General features: G+C 41.9%; 1 protein-coding gene across 2 annotated transcripts; it reads left to right on the top strand.

Moving 5' to 3' along the window:
* The first annotated feature begins 34 nt into the window (after positions 1-34).
* On the top strand, positions 35-19279 carry robo4 (roundabout, axon guidance receptor, homolog 4 (Drosophila)). Of its 2 annotated transcripts, XM_062406780.1 has the most exons (19): positions 35-257; positions 2137-2463; positions 3435-3592; positions 5928-6048; positions 6210-6348; positions 6674-6801; positions 7196-7311; positions 7397-7628; positions 7745-7866; positions 8033-8204; positions 9673-9864; positions 9963-10005; positions 10454-10566; positions 11246-11572; positions 11916-12020; positions 12169-12316; positions 14201-14428; positions 14557-14906; positions 16964-19279. In XM_062406780.1, the coding sequence occupies exons 1-19, from the start codon at positions 209-211 to the stop codon at positions 17149-17151; spliced, it is 3258 nt and encodes a 1085-aa protein (XP_062262764.1). In that variant the 5' UTR covers positions 35-208; the 3' UTR covers positions 17152-19279. The 2 variants fall into 2 exon arrangements, with proteins under 2 accessions (XP_062262764.1, XP_062262765.1); XM_062406781.1 differs by lacking the exon at positions 11916-12020.
* The last annotated feature ends 8267 nt before the right edge of the window (positions 19280-27546 follow it).

Here is a 27546-nt window from a genome sequence, read left to right as displayed (position 1 = left end):
TCACGCTAAGTGTTCACGGGAGAGAACAGAAACATTGAGTCACATTATGGGACAGAAATACATGTTGTCCGTAAATTTAGAGAAAAAAGTTGTTGGATCTTAAAAACACTTTGACTGAGGAAGAAAAATAAACTACGTAATTTACATCTGGCTTTGTTGTTAGGCTGGTAGAAGCTATTCATCACGTTGGCTTTGAAAGTTTGTGTTCATGTTAACGATGAGAATATTGTGGTCGGTGTTGGGGGTCTTTCTGTCCGGTGAGTACATTGAGTATTCATGTGTAGACTCATTTGAAAATGTAGTATTATACATAGAGTACATATTCACTGTAAGTATAATATTAAGTAAAATGTTTAATCAAGCTGGAAGGACAGTTCCCTGCTCTGCATATTTACTTCATGTAACAAAAAGGGCATATTGTATATTGTGTTTGACCACAAAAGTTAGTCATCAGACTTCAGATTCAAAATACATTTGTCGTCATGCAAAGAACCAGACAAGTTCACATTTGAATGATATTTTGCTTCATCTGACTCACAATACAGGAGAGAGATAAATTTTAAAAAATGACTTAAACAAAACAATTATTTTATCAATTGTAAATTGCTCACAAAACCAATTGTCATGACACAATTGTGAATATATTGAACACGCTCATGGTACAACACAGTAGATCGCAAAAAAACAACCAAAATGAAGTGTAAAACAATACATATCAGTGAATTGCTCGGTAAAACAACTGAGTGTGTTGCAGTTTGTCTCCTGAAAGTCCACTTACAATATTGTGATCATTCATTTTTCTCTTTCGGATAAATCTTACTTCACTTTCTTTGCATCGACTTTCCAGAATCTACGACTTGTGAATTCTATGTTAATATATTTAATATCTATTGCAATTTAATTTTCTGTTGATTAAATCAATTACAGCAATCCTATCAAGAGGTGTGGCCCTTTCCAATAAGTGGGGCAGGAGATGTTGAGGTGTGTGGTTTGGATGCGGCTCACCTCGCTTTCCCGTACTTCTTTTTGTTTTGAATACATTGTGTACCTAAATCCTTTGGAACACATTGATAATGTTTTTCCATGAGGTCTGGAGAGTGGGAAGCATCCTTATCCTCCCTCCGGAGAACATATGTTGACCATGACGCACTGATGTTTTGGCTGCATCCTCTTTTCTTCCCCTCAGAATGTGAAGAGACAAAGTGACAATGAGGTTGACCAGGCTATTGTCAGCTCTAATTGTAAGGCATTTCCAGCTATAGTGAATCAATGACCAGCCTAGCCTCTTTCTCTGTCCCTGCCAATTCAAGGCAGCCAAAAATATTTGGCCAGGTTACAATGATATTCAATTCAAATCTGAAATAACACAGCATTTTGTTTCACACGATTCTTAATGTTTGTAGCCCATGGACATCTCCAGACTACTGATAATCTGGCAATCTTTTGTCTGTGTCTTTTCTTTCCTTTTGGCACTGTTTTATTTTGAATGAACCAGGCAGCATGCAACACTTGAACACTCGTAAAGAAAGTGTGAATGAGAAAAGAAGCAACAATTAAAAGTGAATCTTGTTAGACTGAACCGCTTCTTGAAACAATATGATACGTAATGAGTTTTGGAAATATTTCACTTTGTAAACATTTCGGAGTCAACTTCTTCTTGAAGGGGGTCTTTTGTTCTATGCGGATATTGATGGGGAAGTTCCAGTTTGCCTTTGTTGTGGTTGATGTCCCTGAGACGTTGGAGCCTCCTCCCCTGTCAGGAAGCTGATCACAATTTCCCTGCTTGCTTCAGCCAGGTCGTCCAACTCCATGGGAAGTTTAAACAATGGCATTCCACTGCTGCTGGCTGCAAATAGAGATTGTTTGTTGGGGGCAGGGTTTAAACGTGTTTATAATGGGGGTTCTGTTGCCAATTAAATAAACTCTGGGGTGGTTTTATGAGATAAATGCATTCATAATACGTGTTTTGATCTGAAAAATTATCATACTCTTATGGCAAAGTGTAAGCATCAAATGGAATTAAAGCTACATTTCCAGACGGGTTACTGAGCAGCTGGAGCTCTTTCTGCTTTTCTACATCTGATTAAATAGAACCACAGTACATACAGTAGCTCACTCCATCTCTATCCTCCTCAGGTTCCAGAGTTCATATGGAAGAGACCCCGCCCCGTATCGTCCTCAACCCCTCTGATGTGGTAGTGAATGTTGGGAATCCTGCTTCCCTCTCCTGCCGCGCCGATGGCAACCCCAAGCCGACCATCGAGTGGCTGTACAACGGTCAACCCCTGGAGACAGTGAACGGAGATGGGCACTGGCAGTCCATGGTTCTGTCAGAGGGTAGCCTCTTCTTCCTGAGTGTCGGAGGGGGCAGGCGAGGTTCGACACAGGAAGGTGTCTACACCTGCGTGGCCAGGAACAGCGCAGGGAAGGCCGCCAGTCGAAATGCATCACTGTATATCGCTGGTAAGATCAGGCACTCCTGAAGTGTCTTCTACCTTTGAACATCTGTATATATTTCAATGTTCATTTATGAAACCACACATTTACAGATTTTTTACACGTTTACAAATCCGATTTCACTAATGCATGATTTAAAAACACATTTTCAAATCCCTGTACCTATTCTCAAATCTGAGCACACATTTACAGATTATTTTATATATACTCAACTGATTATGCATTGACCTCGGACCCTCTCTGTTGTCTTATTTGTATGACACGCAGCTTCTGCGGCTGCTTGTATTTGACTCTTACAGGACACAAGATGAAAGCTGCAGTGGAAAAGGACAGTTTACATAAACTATTTGAGCTTTGGTACAGAAAGAGAACGAAGCAGGAGAAATTCAGTTTCTGTCACTGATGATGATTAGAAACATTTGATATCATATTTTGTGAGGATGATTTTAAGTTGAACCCAAAACAATCGATTGATCTATTGTTGGTGGATGAAAAATTAAAAGAAGACATTTCGTGATGTTATCTTCGGTTCTGGACACATAATGACACACTAACAATTTTTAGATAAAACAGTTGATTACTATACAAAAATAAATAAAGGATAAGATACTAATGGTTAATAGTCTTTAAAGGCTGGTTTACTGCCGGACTTTGTAGCTGGTAATGAGGTGAGCCCCCAAATCACAGTGATGTTTGGTTGGTGACGATACAGTTGGTGCTGCTGGTTTCATGATTACAATTTTGTTGTAAGTATTGTGTACAACACTGTGCAAACTGGGATTTCTACGGCACAGTGACAGTAAACCATAAGCTATTGTTGTATCTATGTTGGATAAACATTGAAACTAATTTATTTCGTTTCACTTCATCCAACTGATGATGATTCAGACAACTAATCAGAAATCTGAGTGTTCATGGCTCTGGATGTGACAGAGGCTTGTAATTCTGACCCAGCTGAGACAACTGTGTTGTTCCAGCGTTGCAGGAGGAGTTCAGTGTGGAGCCCAGTGATGTGGAGGTGGCAGAGGGGGATGTGGCTGTCTTAAACTGTGGCCCCCCAGCAGGACACCCTCAACCTAACGTCGTCTGGAAGAAGGATGGCTCGCCGATTAACAGCAGTGACATCCACTACACTGTAAGGCCCCTCTCCCTCTCTCTCTCTCTCTCTCTCTCTCTCTCTCTCTCTCTCTCTCTCTCTCTCTCTCTCTCTCTCTCATGAAATTTAGCAAGCACCTTTTAGACATTAACTAAGTTTGCAAGCATTTTTGTTCAGGTGATGATGATGAATTTAAAAAGGGACAACAGCCCTAATTAAAACCAATGTCCCACAATGCATTTTAACAGGAAAACAATCTGTAATAGACATGGACATCAAGCAGGACAAAGACAAAATAGAACGTCTCCCAAGTATCAAGGGAAGGCCAAGATACTGTTTGAGGCGTATCAGAATCAGAATTATTTTATTGCCATGTATATTTGCACATACAGGAAATTGCCTTGGTGTGGTTGGTGCACTGTACAAACAACAATATAAAAACAACAACAATATCGAACAACAATATATACAGTAAGAGAGTTAAGTGCGGTTCTAAGGTGATTAGAGTCAAAGTTGTATTTCAGATTTTTAACTCATTCATGTGTGAAATTCTTTTAGATTCAATGTGACTTTCTGATCCCGAGCATATCATTATAGGATAACCATCCAAAATAAACGTCCTTTAGAGCTACATAAAAATGTTAGAGGAAAGATGCACAACTGAAAATCATTACAAATACTTTTTTTAAAGGTCACTTGTTTTTTTAACCATTCTTTCATTGGTACAACTAAAACATGTACACAACAGAACAAATCCCCTTCAAAACACCACCAACCCTCCCAACATTCTAATATGGTTACAAAGAAAATAGATAAAGAAAATAAAACAATCAATAAGTAGATAAATACAAAATTAAAGACAATTAAATAAGAAATAAATCATAAGTGGTCCTTATGACACCATAATTACAATCACAGAAACAATCCTAATGTATACAGAGAGGACTGGACTGATCCTAAGGTGTAATCCATTCTCTCATGTCTTTCAAGTTGTCAGCATTACATTACATTACATTACATTACATATCATTTACCTGACGCTTTTATCCAAAGTTTCTTACAATGCCTTCTGGAAATTGGACTTACTTCTGTGCAAGGTGTATTTTATTTTGACTTACTTAAATGCAACAGTATTTTTAATCCATCTGACGTGAAGAGGAGGTCTCGATCATTTCAACTTTAACAGAATGAGATGGCGTGCCAAAAATGTTGTGAACACAATCACATCATATGTTAGATGGCTATTATGCATTGACACCAGGGTTAGGGTTAGGGTTTAGTGGCCTAACATGGCAGTAACGGGCTGTGCATCAATAGTAACACTGTATGCTTTACTTAGAGATCCAAACACTGCCTCCCAGAGAGACCGATGGCTGAGACAGACCAGCAAAATGTTGAAGGTCCCTTGTTGAACAAAGTGAGATGTCTGTTTCGCTTATAGATCAGGTCTAATATAGTTTACCTTTTTATCAATTGTGTCGTGCATTATTATTCTGGATGTGTGTGTGTGTGTGTGTGTGTGTGGACTGCTTACTTGCTTACTCACAATAATGCATGAAGTCCACCACCTGGAGTCAGAGCTTCAAAAAAGTTTCTTGACATCTTGACAAACATATTTTGTACATGCAGTCTTCCACTCTTGCTGTTCCAGCGGCCCAGTCCCCCACCTCCCTGATGATCTCTAATTCTGTTGTCATGTGAGCACTCCCCTGGCTGGCTTGGACACACAGAGGTGCTGTGTACTGCAGGGGCAGTGGGCTGACCACTCAGGCAATGGCCCTGGAAGTCGCAGCTCAATGGACAGTGAAACCTGCCTGATGATCCAGGGATTTGCACTGAAACCAGAACCAAGGCTCCGGTGTTTAGCTCCACACCAAATCCACCCTTTAAGTCTGAATTAGATTCTCTGTTTGCCATATTTTTGTGATGACTGACCATCATCTATTGCACCTTTCTAACCTGAAGGCTTCAAGTATTCAGTCTTCGGTGTAAAAAACATGCATGTACATCGGTTGTTGCATGTTGAAAAAAATAAAAGGAAAGGACACATCCTGCGGAGGAGAAAAAAAATGAGATTTACTTTAAAAGACAAAGATGTTGCTCATGATTAATTAAATGACAGAGGAGCAACCAATATAGAGGATTGATGGAGCTTAATAAATATCACATTTCTCATTAAACACGGTTCCTGGTTAAGTGACCTCTATTGATAGATACATAATAAATAGAATACAATCCATCAACTGAATAGAGCAGTTGAAGAGCACATGTAATATTTAGTTGTAAATCTTATCTTACACTGGCCAACATACATGACATGTGAAGCTGATGCATTGTGACAGGGACCTGTGTGTTTTCTGCTCCTGTGCTCTAGGAGCTCAGTGGAAGGCTCATCATCGCTCCTGCAGAGAAGAAACACTCAGGTGCTTATGTGTGTGTGGCCAGTAACACTGTGGGAGTGAGAGAGAGCAGAGCAGCTCGGCTCTCTGTGATGGGTGAGACACCTTATTACCACTTCAGCATTACCACTTCTCTACAAGTGTATTTTCAATGTTTTTCTTTTTATTGTGATAAAAAAAGATCTCCCTTTACCAACAAATCAATAGGGCACGTACGTTTAAGGAAAGTACTGAGTTCCTCTTCTCTTCTACTGCAGCCAAGCCTGTTCTGGTGCTGAAGCCAGAAAATGTGTCTGTGAGGATGGGGGAGCCTGCCCAGTTCTACTGCCAAGCTAAAGGTGACCCTCCACCCTCTGTGGTCTGGAGCAGAGAGCAGGGGCCACTTCCTAACGGCAGGTACATGTGACAAAACAAAGACATACCGGATCATTGCTTATTTGTGACACAAGACAAATGGATTTAAGAATGTTGCCTCAATCTCTTTCTGAAATAAATTACATTTTATCTTTTGGGATGACTAATTTTAACTGCTTGAACACACACTTCAATATGTCCTGGAAAATCACTGTCATGTTGCCAAAGGTATTTTATTTTAGCTTGCCACTGAGCTGACAGAGAGTTTCCCAAAGGCTTATTTCTTTCCTGACATCTAAATTTCTGTTTTTTTCTCAGATGTCAAGGGCAGTAAATTTGATACTAACTGTCCTATATGCAAATACAGGTACCTTGTAAACCCAGACCAGACTCTCCAGATCCATTATGTGACAGCCCAGGATGCTGGGAAGTACATCTGCACTGCTGTAAATGATGTAGGTGTGGTCGCTGCCAGCGCACAGCTACAAGTTGAAGGTAAGAAGAATTCTGAAGCTTTCAAATAAAATAAAAGCACAAAAAAAGTCTTCAAGTTTTCATTGCAAATACTTTGTGAATACTAGCCAGACATTTCACCATCACTCAGATTGAACTGATGAGGGCTGCAATGACAGACTGGATAATGTACTTCGCTTATTTTTTTATTGGGAACTGAAACTCAAGGGACACACTCTCAAGATAACAATTGTCACTGTTGTGGTTCACGGACACAGCCTTCAGTGGTCATAGTGTAGATCAGTACATTGTTGCTGGTAGCCTTAGAAGGAGTCATGACGCAGAACAGACTGACTCAAGGTGATTAGCGAAAAAAAATTGTTTAAATGTGAAATAAATTCTTAAAGGTAAATTTGAATAAAACTCTTTATTCCAGAGGCTGCCATCACTATACAGAAAGACCTTCACAAAGAGCTGTCCACCCTGCGAGTGGCGCTGGAAAATGTCACCATCATGGCCCCTGGGTCCAACATATCCCAAGTACAATGGAAGGTATGGAAGAGCTTTTGCACAGGGTTTCAGAGAAAGCATGAATATTTTAGCCGTGCGAGCCACCCTGTTCTTTCCCTTTGACCAGCTCCAGTTCCTCCCGGCACAGCCACATTACCTTGATGGCTTCGAGGTTCTCTATCGCTGCCTGCTGCCTGCCAGCTCGGATTGGGCAGCCAAGAGGGTGACACTGCCCAGCTTCCAGACTCAGGTGGGCCCTTTAAAGAGAGGCTACAAGTACGAGTTCAAAGTGCGTCCCTATGGAAGTAGCTTGTATGGAAGGGAGAGCAACACCCGGCACTTCAGAGTTCCAGAGACGGGTGAGAAATGGTTTGATTTGAGAATATTCATTTCCTGTCTTTTTTCCCCTAATACATACACGAGTACATATTAAAGCCATGGTGAGATAATAGTAAAGTCTGACTTAATTTCACAGTTCCCAGTGCCTCTCCGCTGGCTGTGTCCATCACAGTGAACCATGAGCTGAATAACACCATCCACCTGAGCTGGGAGCCTCCTCCTCATGAAACCCACAACGGCGTCATCCAGGGATACCAGGTACCTGAGACACTCATATGTAGTTTCAGCTCCTGAATTCCAAGTAATTACGTCAATATCTGTGTGATTTGTATTTTAAACCATGAATACAGACAGTTTAAACATTAGATAAAAACATGAATGATTTGAGGATCATGTAAAGGATACAAACTGTCTCTGTGCTCAGGTGTGGTGTATGGAGTCTGAGGAGCAGCAGTATCAGAACTGGACAGTGGACACTGGACAGCACAGCCTCGATATCTCTTCTATCAAAGCAGGGAAACGATACTGGCTCACCATGGCAGCTGTCAATGGAGCCGGAGTTGGAACACTGAGTGACCCCCATGGATTTGTCATCAGTGAGGAAAATAGCGCTGTGTCTGTGTCGCTGAGTCTGTGTCCTGAGTGTGACGCCCAGTGTTGCGTCGTTCGTGAACGATTCGTTCGTTTTGAACGAATCGTTACAAGGACTCTGGAGTAACGAGTCCTCTCAAAGAGTGATTCGTTCATTTTCTCGTGGCCGCGCATCGGGACTGTTGCATAGGCTGCTGCAGGTCACATGGAAAATGATCCAAAGACTCGTATCCAGCAGATGAACGAATCACTGATCCGAAGACTCTGTTGGCAGAAGAACGAGTCACTGATCTGAAGACACGGTCGTGAGGTGAACGATTCGTTCATCTGCCAGGTACGAGTCTTTGGATCATTTTCCACGTGACCTCCATAGGCTCAGAAGAGGAAACAGTTACCTCATTCCCTATCGCGGGACCGCTGTTAAAAAGCAGCCATGACTGACAGCTTTTGTGTGGCAGATCATATTTTTTTTAAGAAAACCTCCTCTATTATATACAGTAAAACATGACAGTTTGTATGGTTTTAAATTGTCATTTATAGTCACACTGGCATTTAATTATCATGGGAAATAGTAACACTGCACTAAACTGTAAGTGTAAATGTAAAGTGAAAATAACAAAACCAGTCATTATGACTTTTGAATAGGGCTGAACGATATGGGGAAATAATCTAATTGCGATTTCCCCCCCCCCAAATATTGCGATTAAGATTTAATATGCGATTCTTTTATTTTATCCTCTCTTTCCCCCCAAAAAACGTAATGAATGATTTAAATATGACCGACACAATATTAGATACTGTAATCTGTAACGTATTCCGTTACATTAACTAATCTGAGTAACGTATTCTGAATACTTGGATTATTCCACATTGAATTACATTTTATAAGTGTAGGAAAGCGGCAATGTTATAGTCAGTGGATCAGCAGCAGTTTAAGCTCTGTGTCCGCGGATGCGGCGGGCCAGCTGGATGTGCTGGCAGCGTGGGGATCAGGAGCTCCGTAGATCCCGGTTCATGTCCGGGTGGACGTGCAGCGGTATGGAGGCGCCGGGCCGCAGCAGGAACAGCTGAACACCTCTGTCTCACAGATGTGCATGTAGGTGACCGGGTGGCTCTGGAGCCCCGCCGCCCCGGAGCTCGGCTTGCTTTTCCGAGGGGCGATTTTCCCGTCCGCCGCCCGCACCGCGGTCACCGGCGAAATGAGCTCGCTCTGTGTGGCCGACATTTTGGCCGAAGACTCTGTGGGCAGATGAACGAAACACGTCGGGAGTTGAACGATTCGTTCATCTGCCGGGTACGAGTCTTTGGATCGTTCGCACCGCACCCCCCCCCGTTGAAACGAACGAATGACTCAAAAAGAGATTCGTTCATTCTAGTGAACGAGATTCAAAGAACCGATACGGTAAAAATATCCGAACTTCCCATCACTAGTGACGCCCAACTGATTTCATCCGTTTCCTGTTTGCTTCTCAGACACACAGATAGGGGGCCCCTCTGAGTCAGACAGCCAAAGACGACATCTGTCTGAGATCCTGCTTCAGGACCCAGTGTTCATCGGCATTATTGGCGCCCTCCTGTGGTGTGTTCTGATGGTTGCAGTTGTCTACCTCATCAGACGCCACAGCAGGACAGGCCACCTCATACCAGGACATGGCAAAGTGAAAGGTGCATATTATATCATTTTTAAACATGCTCATTCTAAAAAATAACAAAAAAGTGGTTGGACATGCTTTAATTGGCTGTTGTATTTTGTTTCTCCTTAGGTTTGCGCAGACTGGCCAGTGAAGATCTCATTATTAAACACAGGTACAGTGGAGACAAAAGTGTGGTGTTAATACATGGGGTGTAATGTAAAAAAGCCAAGACATTTATTTGTAATATTGTGTCTTCTTAGGTACTGTATTGTATTCTTTTGTTTGTCGCACACCTGTAAAAGATACATTTTCAAACAGACCTGTATTATGGGACAAGTAAAACGTCTTGATTCTAATCTAAATCTGAATCACGATAGTTTTTATATAATATGTTAAAACTAACACTGAGATCAGATATGAAATCAAGTTATTTTGTCTTGTGTTAAGCTGAGATTCCCTTAAACCAACGTGATACAAGAATCCACTATCCTTGTAGTTTTAGTTCAGATTGAATAATTCATGGATTTTATAATCCACACTTCACTTCAGTGAGTATTACACTGTAAAAGAAGAGTGCTTTATGGTTCATTTTGGTTCAATACGTGCATCCTCTCTAATAGCATGGCGGCTCCAGACTCCCCATGGATCTCTGGAGGCTGGAGACCTGCCTTCAGCCAGAAGTATCAGGACTTATGGGCCCAAGGTCAAAAACATCCAGGAATCAGGAGCACTAGTAAGTTACAATGACAGATGTTTGCCTAAGCTGATGTTGTAATGCTTTACATACGCGGTAAACTGTCATTCTAATCCATGTAACTGATTGTGAGTCATTAGTATGAGGCTCTTTGGGGGGTTTCACACTTATCCTGTTCAGCTGTTTCATTCAGTGTGTTCAGGCTGGTGTGAAAGCTGCCAATCAAACTTATTTTCAGGTGGTCTTGGTCTGCTGCCATGGCGATGTGGTTGGTTTGTGGTGTGAAAGCAAACAGAAGAAACCAAACTCTCTCTCACCTGATGTGGATAATATGAAATACTGTGGTCTATATATACGCAACGTTTTTGGTAACCATTGTAACGTTTTAGTCCTAGTCTAATAAGAATTTAGTTGAATCCAGGACCACAGAACAAATATCTTTGTTATATTACACTACAAAAATCGTATAGTTTCTCATGCAGGATGACATCGCCAATCGCCAATGTCCAATCGTCTGTCAATCCAATAACTTAACTCTCAGTTCTCGGTTTATTTGGAATAAGTCAATGTGAATGTGGAGAGAGCTGAAAGTGAAAAGCCACTGTTGCTTGTTCTGAACGTCATAATGTACTGACAACTTGAAGATGAGAACCATAAAACCTTAAATATGTGCTGGGACTACAAAGTGTCTTGTACTTACTCCTCTGTGTTTCATTAGGTCTCCCAGTCTCATCCAGGAAGGACCTCAGCCGTCTCGACTCAGTTGTCCCCATTGTGACCGACAGCTGCGGAGTTTATGGCACTTTTTACGTGGACCTCATGGGTTCCGGCCTCAAGACTTTCAACAGTCCTGGACATCGCACTAAAATGCCTCACGGCCTGCCACATCAGCAGGGAGCTGAGACCATCCGGATATTCCCCAAGCCTGTCGCAAAGACCTTGTCCCTTGGCAGCCGTGACTTGCTGCCATGGAAACAAGCCATACGTCCCCAGCCCAAGATGGGTGTGCTGAGAGAGTCCTGGGAAAAAAACAACAGCAAGCAAGGTAAATGGTTTGGAGAATGTAATGTCAGTACCACTGTTGGAATCAGAATCAGAATCAGAATTCTTTTTATTGCCATGTATATTTGCACATACAGGAAATTGCCTTGGTGTGGTTGGTGCACTTTATAAACAACAATATAAAAACAACAATATCGAACAATATAAACAACAATATAAAAAACAACAATATATACAGTAAAAGAGTTACGTGCGGTTTTAAGGTGGAGAGATTGGTGATAGTGCCAGTAATATTGTTAGAATTGTTAACAATATTTTCATCTTCCTCCTTTTTAGCTTGATTCTGCCCGATCATGTTACTTCAACATTATTTCATTCCCCCCTAGAGCTGCATGCAGTAAACAGTGTCCCCATAGTGCCAACCAGAAAGCTGGCTTGTCCCTCCAGTGTCTACAAGCAGAGACTCAGTCACATACCACCAGGTCGAAATGGTACGACTGAATCTACTCACTGACTTTATGTCCACACACCTATCTCACCAGTGGTATTTTAAACATATAGTTGAGCTTGAACATGTACAGCGACACAAGTATGAATAAAATAGTACTAATCTATCCTTTATTTCATTTGTCTCTCCAGGTGGATGTCCAGATTGCAGTGATGTTGCTGGCTGTCCTCGCCTGCTGCATTACCCTGCGTCAGTCCGCTTAGTGGACATGCTGCCCCCACCACCACCGATGCCCAGAGACAGCACCATGGACACACACAGCCTGATCTCTGATGAGGGGTGAGACAAACACACAGACCAGACTAGGGAGAGCAGAAAAGAGACTTACACTACTCATTTCTCTGTGACCTGCTATAGGTCAGATAAAGAAGAAGTATAATGAGAGTGTAGCTCACAGGAACCAAGGCAGATAAGATTTAGCAGTGCTGAATTGATTTGGCTCTCTCATATTCAATTAAGAGGAGAGGGACAATATGGACTTTCAGATGTGCTTTTTAGCTCTTTGCAGACTTTCCTGAAGAGATGAGCACCTCCTATAGGCCTGCAAGGTGCTTTACACCTCCTCCTTGTATGTATGTGGTGCGATCCCAGTCTTCTCCATCTGCATACCAAAGTGTCCTTGGGCAAGATACTGAACCCTGAATGGCCCTCATAGAAAAGGCCTGCCCACATATAACAAAGTACTGTAAAGCGCTTTGAGTGGTCGTCAAGACTAGTTAAACTCTATATAAATACAGAACATTTGCCATTTATGAAGTCCATCTTATATGTTGTTTTATGTAGCTCTGCAGCTGACTGAATCTTTAATCCAAGGCAGGACTGCTTAGCATTATTGCCTTTGTTTTGAAAAATATTGAACGGCATATTTCAAAATAAGATTTGTTAAACTAGGCTTTCCTGCAGTACATCCTCTGATGCAGTCTTCCTCATGTGAGGGTGTTTTTGTCCTGTAGAAACACCAAAGACGGAAAAAAACATATGTGAGTGTGGCAATGTCTGATGCCCCTGGGGTCTCCCACGCACAGCGAGAGACGAAAATGTAGCTTTTCAGCATCTTTATTACCTCAAACATAAATACAAAAAATATTTTTCTTCTGGCGTCCAGGTTTTGAGCTTAGGCTCTCGTGTCTCAGTCCTTGTCTCTCCCTCTGGCAGCTCACCTGCTGCCTTTTGAATCCAGGTGGAGTTGATTGACCAACTAGTCTGAGCTGTGCCACTCCCCTCTCCCTGGTTCACCTGGAGGTTCTCTGAGCCGCTCAGCACCCATCCACATGTTCACATTGTGATCCATGAATACTCAGTAGCCATTACTCTGTCACTGTTAGGGCCACACCCATTAACCAACTCGGCCTTCATTTGGATCTCATCTGATTTTCATTTAGATGTTGATGAATTAAACAAGCTGAAGGGCTTTGAGTGAAACTGTTGATCCTAATGAATTACACCAACAGCTTCCATGAGATCCCTGATGACATTTTTACAAAAACAATGTGTAACTCATGATCTCTGTTGAAACTTGTACACATATGACCTTCAAAAATGTTAGGCTATAGAACTCAATACTGCCTGATAACAGTTCACACTTGTGTTACTCAGGTCCTAATTAAGCTTTATTCAATTCAGATTTCATTCCACATAGAACCGCAACATATTACACAAATTCTCTTTGCTAAGAGAGAAGACACAAGCAGTGTTGTTGTATTCATCTTCTAATGAAGAAACAAGACACATCACACCAAAAGTGAAACTAACAAGGTCATTGCACAAGGGCAGAAGAAACAAACAAAGTAACACAAGTTAAAATAAGACAGATTAGGTACAAAGTGGCAGGAGCACAGTGACAGTTATGCAGAACAGACTTAATTCCACAAAGCTGATGACTTGTCTTTGGTCGTCCATCAACAAAGCCTTAGGTAAACTCACTGTGTCTAGCCAAGAGGAAGTCTGCCATTTTGTGACTGGAGGGTGTTTCCTTTGGACAGAGCCAGGCTACCTGTGTTTCCCATTTCCAGTCTTTATGCTAAGATAAGCTAAACTGCTGCTGGCTCGAGCTTCATATTAAAATCTACCTCTGGATAATATTGACCTGTTTGATATCACCAGTCGTTACAGATGAAGAAAGTAACGATGAAGGAAAACACATGTCTCTTGCAAATTCCTCAGCTCCAGTCGTTCCACAAAGCTTACAGTGGACATGGGCTCTCTCCAGTCAGTGTGTGAGGAATCAGGCCAGCATGGGCACCCAGGACTCACCGCCAAAAGCTGCACCTCCCACAGCCACCTGTCTACTTCCTCATACACTATGTCACTGGATGATGACCATGGAGGCACACTGACAGCTCAGGAAGCCACCCAGTACCTAGAGCTCAGTCCTAAACCAGAGAGATGCAGGTGAAACAACTTTGTAGAAATGATCTTGTGTTTTTGAAGAAATAGTCAATGTTGATAGCTACAATTTTATATAGTTCAGTTTAGAGCATATCCAATAAGCTGACCATGTCATCACTCTCTGTAAACAGTGCTCTGCCTGAACAGCGCTCCCTCCTGTCCCACACCTTCTCCCCGAACCTGAGCTACATGTGTGGGCCAGTAGGCGACACTCAGTTGGAGGAGGACTTTTCCACTGATGAGCTTGAAGCGCCACCAATCGGCCTGCGACGTGCCCGCCTCCAGAGCACGCCTTCCTCCTGCTACAGCGAGTGGGACAGCTCCCTGTGGAACACCTGGAGCTCAGTCATGGACAGCGACATGGCCAGCGCCCGCACCAGCCTCATCAGCTCCGTGGACAGCTGTTACACGTCTGACAGTGCACACTTTGCCCACCTGCTGGCTGTGGCAGCAGACTCTATGAGTGGAGCCTCTTTGTCAGGTAAGCACAGGAGGACTCTCTGTTGGGATATCAAATCAGAGGAATCCGAGTGAGAACTGTCACATCTTTATAAATTAGGATCACAAATTCAAATTTGTCATTCTGTCTCCTGAACTAAACTAGGACATTTACAGAAAAATCCCACAAAGAAACTGGATAATTATTATAAAAATAAAGTAAAAACATATGATATTTATGAGAGATTGTTTAATAGGAGAGAGAGAGAAGAGAGGAGTGGAGGAGAGCATTATTTTGGGTATTTGAGATGGTCTACTGATTAAAATTACAATTTTGTGGTCCTAGAGATAGTGTGGCTAAAACACACACACACACACACACACACACACACACACACATTCACACTAGCAGACACACTCACTTATTATTAGGATACATTGGTTGTTGTGTAAACGTGGGATATTTTAACAAGAAAGAGTACTTCTCATTTAAGGCAGTAAAGTAAATAAGCTCTTGTCACCAGTTACAGACTCTATCTTACCAGTTATGACTCGTTCAATTGATGATTTTTTTTTTTTTAAATCTCATTTCATCAATACCCTTTTGGAGGTAATACCTTAAAATCACAGGATAAAAACAAATAATTGAGGATCATCAAAAAAAAATCATGAATGTTATTTTAGTTTTGTGCTGCTTCTCTTTTCTGTTAATCAATTTGTTTTATTTAGTGTCAAAAAGGAATGACCGGTTCACATTTTAGAGTGAAGCCTGGCATAAAAGAGGATCCTGTCCTAATGTATTTAATGCTTTCTTCCAGTAGATGGAGCTCTCTGTCAAAGAAGACTGTTAACACTTAACCCTGAAAACAGACTGACACTAAACCTGTCAAACGCAACCATACCATACACAGTTTCCTGATATGTGTTTCTTGTCACGTTCAAGATCATAAAGAAAATATAAGTTTGAATTAGTTTGGAGGTTGTATATTCCTTTCCATCTTGTGTGTGCGTGTGTGTGTGTGTGTGTTCACCTAAGAGTGTTAGGATTTCAGTGGTTGTTTATTTGTCTGTTGCTACAAAAAACACGGACATTCAATCTAATATCTTAGGTGGAACCAGGCAATTACTTTGGGCTTTTCAGTAAATTGAACCTCCAGATGAGTCATCCTTCCCCCTGTGTCACTTCATCAGTCACTCTGTTCTCCCTGAGGGCACCATTCAGCTTTTTCCATTTGCCAAACTTTCACTTTTGTCTGTTGTCTGCCTCTGCAATTTTTCACCCATATAACAAAGCACCGTCACAGAAAAAGCCCCTGTGCGTTTTCTTTACAGCTTCTTATTCAGTCTAAAGGTCTTTACACAGCGGGGACATTTTTCATCTGATCTGTCACAATAGTCAGCATGAATATTTTTGGTGTGAAAAGGGTGTAAAGTTGTCCACAAGGCCTGACAGTAGAGTTTGAGTCCCAAACCTTGGATCACTCCACTGACCTCCTTATCTGGTAATGACATCTTGCTGATCCGGAGCTGTAACCAGTTGTATTTCAAAAGGAATTAGGTCACTTGGTCATAAGAGTACATGTAAAATGTCACTTGTGCATTTTCTTTTCTTGATAGACTATACAAAATACTGTCTGTCTATATTCTTATTGAGCTAGGCTAGGCAAATATTCAGCTCACCAAGGTGCGAAGTTCACCTTAAAGCTGACTTGAAGGATGAAAATAGTAGACTAGCGTGTTTCAGTGCAGTTCTCTACCAGGGCCACTGTAGAGAACACACTATTATTATTAGTGCACAGCTACATTCTCTAAGGTCTTCAAAATGTGGCAGTACCTTCATAATCCAGAGAGGGGCTGATGTGAGATGGCACTGTTTCCTCAAGGATATTAGAATAGTTTTATTTTCAGAGACAGACAGCTGCTTCAAAGCAGCTTCTAAATTAGCTTTTCCTCAGAGAATCAGCGTGAAAGGTGCTCCTAAGAGGTCTGGAAGTGTTTACTCATTCTGCTTCTCCAAAGACAAAACGGTTCTTGTTTTAATAAAATTATGCTCCTCGATATTGGAATGCAAGCCAACATGTCCTTCTCTTCTGTGTTTAGACTGCTCTCCACCGGCCTCCCCCCTCAGCGCCTTGTACCCGACGTTTCATGCAGAGGGCGACTCGTTCGGAGAGCCGGAGCCAGAGCCTGTTCCTGCGTGGGACTGGAGCATGGCCTGGGTGGAGGAAATGGAGGCTAGGTACAGAGCCCGCTATCCCAGCAGAAGCACCAAACCCTTTAACGCTTAGGGATCCTGAGTCATGGAAACGACACCAGTGAGTCCTGAGAGCGTCAGAAACACCCCACAGCAACGCCAGACGTGCAGGACGAGGACAGGGCTCAGACAGGATGCTGCAGCGTTCATTGATTTACCTTAATGGAAGTGCAGGAAACATCATTGAAGTCTGAGTTAGTCAGGCATGTAGTGGTTTCTCACACACAAAGAAAGAATTGAAGTATAATTGCAGCTCACTCCTTGATGTTTGGAACACCTGTGCCAGGAGATGCACATCTGCTGTTATTTGCCTGTAAAACCTTTCCCAGTTTACCTCAGGACAGGCCGCCTACTATTTTGCATCCTTTAAATGACTTTCACTGAGTTGCTTGTGTTTTCCTCTCATTAGAGAAGCGGATAATGAGACACTTCCCTCAGGACGCTCTCAGCCAGTGTATTTTGGAAAGGCCAGACAGACACAGAGACAGGATGCAAGACAGGGAGACAGCTGTCAATAGGCAAAAAGAAATACAGCACTACACACTTTTTGTATTCTGTTCCAAACACACTGCAGCTCAGTGATTCTGTACAGATTTGAGTTACTGACCAAATGTAAATATGCAGCTTATTCAACAGATGTTATTTAAAGAATTATAAACACTTTCCAAATCATATACTGTCGTTCTGTTTCACATTCTGAGAACTCTTTTTATATTATGAGAATATTTTTTGTCTTTATGCACCCTGTCCACTGTTTCATGTTTGCAACATAACGTTCTGTAGTTCAGAGTCATTTTGTTCACATTTATTTGAACTGACATAAGTCTAACCTTTAACCAAGTTGAATTTTATATATATAAAATAAAAGTTTAGCTTAGTCTTTGCATGCTTTGGGTTTTTTATATTTATAAAAATATAAATTCACTTATGGTTGTAGCGTCAACGTTTTATGTTTTGTAAAAATGTGTATTTGTTTTTGTACACATTACATTACAGATGTGTTTTATAGTTTTGATTAAAATCTTTTTATCATTTGAAGTCAGTTGCACAATTTGCAGGAACCTTAACGATATGTGGATTTGTCCGAGTTGAGCTGTAAAATAAAAGCTCCTGCTAATAGATTTAGTAACAAAATTCAACTGAAGGGAACATAATTCTATGTTTCCCTTGTGTCATTGAAAAATACCTCTCCACACGGTGACTGCGCTGTAAAAAAACCTTCAGACCCCCCTCAAATGATTTAAAGAGCTTTGACACGTCCACCTTTCAGGATGTATTTCCAGTTTCTCACGGGGGGATTTTCCCCTTTGCTGCTGGAGGAAGTGAAGTATCTTTAAATTCCACCCTGTCCCTTTGCGTCCTGTGGGCCGGGTTTTAATTGACCCTGCTGTTCTTAATGGCTATGTAGAGCATGAAGGTGATGTTTAGACCTCATCTGTTTGGCTTGACTAGCCAAGGCAAACAATGCTGCAGTGACTGATAATGGATTCTAATTACAAACCCATTGGAGAGAATAATTAAACCTTAATCAATGGTTTGTTATTACAAAAGCGGGATGAGTGTAATTTTAAACTCGCAGTGTAACTAATATATATCTCAAGTAAAAGCTATGACTTCCTCATGTTTCTCCCTGATTAAAGCAGATTATCTGTCTACAGTTGTTCTGGTGTTATAATCAAACATGGCCTGACTTGTATGAGTGTTAATGGGAAAAGCTACAGCAGCAGCAGATGCTCTTACAGTAAATGTGATTTCCTCAATGACTTTGTGTCCAGGATGAGTGTTTGTCATGTGCAAAGCACAACATGCTTCTTTTCCAAAGTAATCCATGTCTTGTATCTGGGTTACTCGGGTCAAACGGAGAGTGGGAGTGTTGAGCTAAGACGTGCCTTGCCTGTGTTTCATGTATAAGCTGCAGTGGGGCAGCCAAGCCAGAATCAGAATTTATGTGTGGAGAAATAAAAAAACCAAAATGGTCCATGATTACTGGAGCTGAAAAAATACATGCAGGTATGTGAGGTGCAGGGGTCATTTATTTTAACTTTTCAAGAGAGGAGCAGGATTTACTTCATTAAAGATGTTGGAGAAGTTTTTCCTGTCCTGTCCCTTTTTTACACAACATTTTGATGATATACAAATAAAGTTATTATTATTATTATTAATCAGCCTGTGTGATTTGCAGTTATTGTCAGATAACGTCTAGCAGCCCTGTTATTAGGAGTAAACACATGAGGACATCAGACTCATGTCAGACTCAGATTTTTTAGCACAAGCTTTGAACTGCTGAGCTATCACACTGTGTTTTATTTACAATCTATGTGCAGCAGTGCAAACACTGGATTATGTGTGTGTGTGGGTGCGTATGTCTGTGTGTGTGTGTGTGTGTGTCTGTGTGTGTGTTTCTGTGTGTGTGTGTGTTGTGTGTGTGTGTGTGTGTGTGTGTGTGTGTGTGTAAAGTGGACTGCCAAAGGGATTATCCTTCATCTGTCTCTTTTCACTAAAGGCCATATGTTTCCACATGAAGAAGCCCCTGGCTCCACTGGTAAGCACACACACACACACACACACACACACACACACTGACCAACCAGACCACACACTATAGAGGCTCACACTAATGAATCAAGCACTACTGTATTTCTGCTTGTCTTACTAGTTTATATACACACATATACACACACGCTTGCTCTTGGGATTTGTGCATCCCTGATTTTGGTCTTGGCCAAAATAGCTTCTTTATATAGCATGTCAGCAAAACAATGACCCATATTAGACATTGACTGTAACCTCACACACACACACACACACACACACACACACACACACACACACATACACACACACAGAAACAGATTTACTGCATTTCTTATGTAGTCTGTGATTTAACTAAATAAATAATTACCATTCTTAGACAAGACACTCAAGCTATGGGCAGCATCGTGTGTGTGTGTGTGTGTGATCCAGGCCTCCAGCCTTATTATACCTCAGCCTGTCCAACATCACGGGCCACGACCCTGCTCATGAAACTCGACCCTCTTTAGCACTTCCTCCGACAGTCAGTGTTTGCAGCGTGTCTATGTGAAACCGTTTAGCACTTTTGTTGGCTGACATTTGAATCCTCAGGTTGTCATGGTTAAAAGACGCAGTCGTCCATTTCAGTCGACTGACTTTACTGGCACCAATATGTGCACGATGCGATGGCACTTTATTGATCTTTGGGGAAATGAGGTTGGTTTCACAGCCACTAACGTAAAAGGATTCTTCATGGGATCAAAGCAAATAGAATAGAAGAACCCAAATGGATTATAATGTGAGGAGGAAATAGATACAGAGACAATAATGGTTTAACATGTGCACGGTGCATTAACAGCAAATTGATTTGATACCTTGTTAGAAATGGTATATGCTAATAGCAAGCAGTGGCACTTCAGTTAGTGTGATTACAGTAACTATCTCTCCCTCCTTCTCACAGGCCACAGCTCCCACAGTGACTGACAGCACAGCTAGCTGTGGTGTTGCATCCTAAAATGGTAATCATTCAATTAACTGTGAATCAATGGCGCCCGTATGGGTGATCTGTTTCATTATTGCTCTGTCACTCACTCAGGACCAGTTGACCGTCTCAACACACACACACACACATACACACACACACACACACACACAGACACACACACACACACACACGCACACACACGCACACACACACACATACACACACAGACATACACACGGATGCACACACGCAGACTCACACACACAAACCCACACACATACATAGGTGTGTTGCACATTAGCACATTTATTGGAAGACTGGACTCTGGACACCACATTCATCCATGTGTCCATGTTGGTTTGCATTTCTTTTTAATCCCATTGTTGCCATCTTGAGAGAAGCACGAACCTCCAAACAAACCGTCTATCAGCTTTGTGTCAGCTGATCCTTGAGATGATGTGTTGGGTTTTAAATGTTTCCTTCTCTCTGACTTGTTGCTTTATTTAATTTTTGTAATCTTGAAAAACACAGGAGACGTTTCTCAACCCCCGAAGAATTGTTTTTTCAGTTAGTCTGTAAATTCCGAAATCATCAAACCTGGGATTTTTTTTCACTTGACAGCACTGGTGTGTTGACTGACGGCAGAGTAACAGTGATATTCAGAGTGACAAAGCAACCAGCAGTTTAAATCAGCAAACCGCAACTAGCTGGGACTACTTTTGCTTCCACAGGAAGTGGAAGGGATGTGTCACTTCTCAAGTTGAGTTTATGTGAGAACTAGAGTCAGCAGGTTCAATTGAATTAATCAGTAATGACCAATATGGTGATGGAACAGTGTGTGTGAATTTGGTGGCAGAGACGTCTCAAACAAACACAACGGAATTTAATGACAGCTGATATTGACAGGGCCGTGGGAAGGAGTTGGAAAAGGCAGGCATCCCAGAAGATGTATAAAAACAGATGTATACAAAATAACAGTATTTAAACTATTCAGAATAATATCCCTGATCTTATTTACATAACAAATGATTGCCTAGGGAAGTTTTGTGAAATAATTAAATACTGAATAATTATTAAAGTAATGAAATGCATCATGCTGAACGAAATTCACATTCAGTACCTGGCCAGCAATGCTGCATCATTTAAAGTAGCTAGTAATGGCACTGAAACACATTTCGGAAGTGAGGGATTTTATCTCCTGAGCGCGAAGCCACATTTGGATTAATATAACTGAAGCTACGAGCTCAAGTGCTTGGTTTATTATGACAGAGCAGTTTAAAATTATCATTAAACAGTAATTTCACCCTGATACTTTGTCAGTAAAAATGTATTTTGCTGTGTTGTTGTCTGGTGTTGAAATTTGTACGGTTGGAACAGTTAAAGTATTGTGGGTATTTGGACATGTTCTCGTTTGCTGTGTGCAATGAGCCCATGGACCTGTTCAATATGTTTTATAGTAGCCTGTTGTTTTAGAATGTGACATGAATGGAATTTTCACTAGAAGAGTTTGCACATAAACTCGTTAAATAAAAATGATGTGAATGATAATATGAAGATGCCTATAGCCTTAACCCCGGGCTGAACAAAGCAAATAATTTCGCTGCCACTACAGCACCCCCAACTTACAGCCTCTTCCCACGGCCCTGGATGTTGACAATAAAAACACTTGGCAGTGGTTTCTTTCTGGGGTCAAGTCACGGATGTTCGGGTCGAGTGAGCCATCATTTATATAAAGCTGGACTCGCCAGTTAATGCTTAAAATGTGATGCCAGTCTATTTGAGTTGTTACGGTACAGTTGCTTGGAATGTCCAAAAAGCAAAAATGCAGAAGAATCATTGAAAGAAAAAGTTCAGAAGTCTGCTCCTTTAGCTAACATCAGTTATCGCTCACTTCTGTTGTGATTGTGTTAAAGTTGTGTGGCTTTGTTGCTTTTGCAGTTGTTTTGTGGCTATTACAGTTGCCTTGTCACATTTGCATTTGTGTTTTCCATTAAAGCGCCTGTGGGAGACTTCTCGGCCACCGTACTTTGAGTCACATTGTCAATCATCATGTTGGAGTTCAAAACATGGATCCATGTTCATGCTGCTCCATCATCCGTCTATGCTGAATGTAATGTATAATATACTGTCTGGTGGATCTTTTTAAAGTAGGTGTGGATAAAAACAAAAGGGTGAAATACTAAAAAAACATCACTTCAATATTGGATAGCTTAAACACACCACTGACTCGTGTACCTTCTACATCCGCCGCCCCTGCCGCCGACATAATGGCTTCATTTGAACTTCTTTGTGTGTACCACATCCACCAAAAAGTCACACACATCTATCTCGGCTGTCACTTGGCAAATTAACATGGAAATTGGTGTGTTGCATTTTGAAACGAGAGAACGGGACTTTAAATGATGCCGTCCCCTCCCTCTCACCCTTCCTCTCTGTCTCTGCCTCTTCCCTCATGCTCCCAGGCCGCCGGCCCTCTTCCTCCAGCCCCCGGTGGGCGTCTCAGCCCTGACACCGGCTTAATGACTGAGTGCCGTGATTTATAGCTCGTTGAGAGAGAAAGGGAGGGAGGGATGGAGGGAAGCTGAGGGGGGCACGGAAAGGGTAAGAGGTGTCGTGTCACGATGTAGAAGGTCAGTAGCGTAAATCTTCTCACTGTCTTATCTGTTGTCCTTTGCTCTTGTTTCTTCTCTTTTAATTGTTAGAATTTGACTATATTTTTTATTCCACAGGCCCATTGGCAGAACCACTGAAATTGAACAGCCTGCTTACATTGTATGAATTATAATTTATTATCTGACTTCCTGTCATAGCAGCGGTTACTTAATCAGGGTTAAGTAACAAAAATAAGGAGGTTAAAAATTCTCCAGTGGTGTTGTTTTAACATAAACAGCATAGGAACAGTATGGTGACAATTTTTAAACGCGTCCAGGACAAAATTAAGGTTTATCCTAAATATTGGGCCCTGTAATCGTTTGAATAAAAATGGTCACATCGCATCTATCACAATAGGATAAGACAAAAAATCACTTTATGGGGACTTCTACTGGGAATTAATTAACACACATTAGGATCAGTTATTCTGGATTCAAGGACTTTGTCCTATGGTCTAAATGCTCATGTTGAAAGGCGTTATACTAAAATGATACACAGATTGTGCTACAGCTTAATACTGATTCATTCACATCCATTCCTTTTTTTATGCATTTTTCATACCCACGTATCCTGAGCACGTTGGTGGCATCTGGAGCCGGCCCCAGATCACATTATGCACCAGGCCAGGGCTTTATGTTTGGGGAAACATGGTGAGAAAATCTTGAAATTGACAATCCACTGAGAATGTTATTTCTCTTTAATAAACTTATAGCCAGAGGATGTGTAACGTGATTTGTCTTCAGAGGTGAGAGATAGAAATCCAGTCGTATTGGATCAAATGTTTCTCCATCTGCTGTGATTCTCTGATGCTGCTATTTGAAATCACGACCGAGCTGCTGATCAGTGAGTCACCTAAAAAAGAAAAGCTTTGGTGTCCTCTCTGTACCTTGTGACGAGAAACCAGTTGAATCAAATTGTAAATAAATGAAGTAAATTAATAGAATTACTCTCTTCTCCTGTGGTGAACCTGTGAATTTACCAGTGTAAATGTGTCTGATGTTTTGGCTACTGTGGTATCTGATGAGAATGGCTTATCTTGTTAGTGTCACTCACAGTGGTGAGTACAAGGGTCACATTAAATAGCCTCAGATATTTTAACACAGATCTGTGGACAGAGAAGATTCTTGCTTCAGCTCACCAGCCACAGAAGTGCAGAAACATCTCAGTGTTGAATCCTATGGGAGGGAGCAGATAACAAGTTTATCACTCTGATTAATTTCATTTTAGCAACCAGTCTGTTAGAGCTTAAATATGATGCTACCAAGACTTCTCCTACTCTCTCTCTTCTCTCTCCAAATCTCCTCTTTACCTCTCCTCTCTTCCCCATTCATCTCGTCACAAGCGGTCGAGGCAGATGGCCGCCCACACAGAGTCTGTTTGCTCGTAGTGGGAACTCTTGGGTTTCTCTATAATATTGTAGGGTCTTGACCTTACTATGTAAAGAGCCTTGGGATAATGTTTAATGTAATTTGACACTGTATAAATAAAACTGAATTGAATTGAAATGGAGGACACCATAAATCATGTCAGGATTGTTATGGCCTTCTGGTCGCTGATCACTGTCTTAAGGCACTTCTTATTACAATACCATACTGTCATACATGATATTAAAGATATTTAAGATGTATGAGTTAATACTTGTAACCCCCCCGTCCGAGCCTACAGGTGGACGCTGGGGTGGTGGAGGGGCTGAAGCAACTGGTAGCAATACTGCAGCAGCAGTGCGAGCAAAGGGGATGCAATTTCTCTCTGCTCAAATAGACCACCAGATAAGGTGGATGTGCATTATAGATGGTTGTGGAGAGTGAGGTATGTCACATGATGTATGTCACATGATTGGAGCAGCTCAGCTCGAGTTGAATGCCTAAACTAGCTCGCAGGCTAGATGCCACTACATTCTATAAACTGAACCTTTAAAATGTCCCTCTGCAGCCGCCTCCTTCGTCTCTATCCGTGTCCTACAACAGAGCTGCGATGAAAAACTGTGTCCCTTTGGGCTGATCACAGAGAGAGAGAGCAACAGCACCCTAGGCCCTTTATGTACGTGTGTAGCCGGGTGTGCGTCTGAGCCTGCGAGTTAGAGAGTTTGTGTATGCCAAGGCACGGCGAGCATCTGTGGAGCACTGCAGGGTAATGCATGCCTTGTCTCAGGTGGACAGCGGGAGGGAGTGTGCGAGGCACTCTCAGAGTACGGGGCTTGGCAATTTCATGCTCCTCAGTGCGTACAGCACTCACCCAGGCGCATTGCGCTGTGAAGTTGGTGGAAGATGAAGCATTAGGAGAATGAGAAGCAAACAGAGCTGCAGCAACATTTTTTCTTCTCATTTAGGTCTGACTGGAGTTGACGGCTTTGCGGAGACTGTGAAAGTATTAGGTTTGCTTCAGGAGTTTTTAAAAGTTTGTACTAACGCAGAAGTGTACACAGCCTCCACTTTATAACTCATGTCAAGAATCTCAGACACGCACTGCAGAGTGTCCCATTAGAACATGTGAGAACATAAAGGGATGGATGGAAGACTGAAAACATTGCAGGCGAGATGGTTTAGTCTGTAACATCGCTCTTTGCTGAGGTTCATTATGGATCGTGATGGTGGATCATGGATTGAGGATGGTGGGTGTGGATTATGATTACTAACCCAAATAGATTGCTTAGATACAATATGCCTACAACTTTATTATAAACAAAACCTCTATCATTAAAACTGTCATTGCTGCTCTCTTCATCTCTGTCGGACTTATGTATAAATATCCTAAGCAATGATATCCCCACATTTGTTAGGCATAATCTTTTCTTATGATCGTTGTAAACATTGTTATTTTGTTGACGTTACATTACATTACATCTCATTTAGCAGACACTTTAATCCAAAGTGACTTCAAATAAGTGCATTCAACCATGAGGGTACAAACCCAGAGCAGCAAGAATCATGTAAGTACATTAATTCATTAATTCAGCCAAACCACAAATTGCTTCATGTGAGTGCAACATTTAAGTGCAACTTGACTCAGACCATCAGGGTGTAGTCAGAAGAGATGTGTGTTTAGTCTGCAGCAGAGGATGTGTAGACTTTGTTCTGTCCTGCTGTCAATGGGGAGCTTGATCCACCATTCAGGAGCCAGGACAGCAATGAAACGTGATTTTGTTGACTGTCCCTCGTGAGCCGATTGGCAGAGTGGATGAGAAGTTTGACCATGTCCTGGATGTAGACTCGATACGATCCATTCACAGCACGGTACAGGTACAAGTACTAGTGTTTTGAAACTAATGCTTATCCAGTGAAGGGAGTGGAGGAGCGGAGTAGTGTGAGTTAACTAAGGTAGGTTGAAGACAAGTCGAGCAGCTGCATTCCGGATGAGCTGCAGAGGTCAGAAGGCACTAGCAGGCAGACCAGCCAGGAGGGAGTTGCAGTAGTCTAGGACCAGAGCCTGGACCAGAACCTGAGCCACCTTCTGAGTGAGAAGGGGACGGTTTCTCCTGATGATGTGCAGCATGTTTCTAAACGAGCAGGATGTTGGCCGTGGGGGAGAGTTGACTGTGGAGTGTCACACCCAGGTTCCTAGCAGTCTGAGTGGGGTAAGGTCATGGGTGGGAGAGCCTTTCCCAGGAAAGAAAAGTACCTCGGTCTGGTCAATATTTATTGGTGACTCAGGGTATCTTAAGTTGGGCAGCAACGACATGATTGGCTGACAGACATCATCCCAAAATCTAATTGGATTACTGTAAACATTTTACAGTCAGCTGATTACAAAGAGAATTGTGAATGAATGAGACATATTTTACCTGAGTGAACTACACTAAGCTTCATATCACTATGTTTTCAATGTGCCTCACATCTGCCATATCATCAGTTTGCTCTTGTTTTAAAGATAAGATTAAGTCTATATCAAAACGATACTCTCATGCCCGAACAGTGCGTCAGATGAATTGTTTTTGGGTCACTGTAATTCTCCATACTTTGTTGAATTCTCTGTAATGTGAATCTAATGTACGTGGTGGGGCACAAACCCACTGTTCTCCTTCTGTGCTATGCATCCTAAAGTTCAGTTGAAGGTAACTTGAGGCTTCAGCAGTCTGCCAAATCAAATGGGATACAGCACTTTTTAGCACAACAAGCCCTCTTTGTGCTTCTATCCTGTTTCCAGGGAGACAACTGCTAACACAGAGCTTCGACTGAACAAGACTGTGTGAATAATGTCCTCGCCTCTACTTCCTCTCTCCCCCTCTTCCTCCCTCCCTCTGGGTGTTTGTTTCCTCCCTCCTGTCTGTGTGAGTGTTATGTG

The sequence above is a fragment of the Platichthys flesus genome, chromosome 15, assembly GCF_949316205.1.
Source record: "Platichthys flesus chromosome 15, fPlaFle2.1, whole genome shotgun sequence".
In the NCBI taxonomy this organism is placed as follows: domain Eukaryota; kingdom Metazoa; phylum Chordata; class Actinopteri; order Pleuronectiformes; family Pleuronectidae; genus Platichthys; species Platichthys flesus.
Note: the sequence above shows the minus strand (reverse complement) of the source record. Positions and strands in the feature narration are given on the sequence as shown.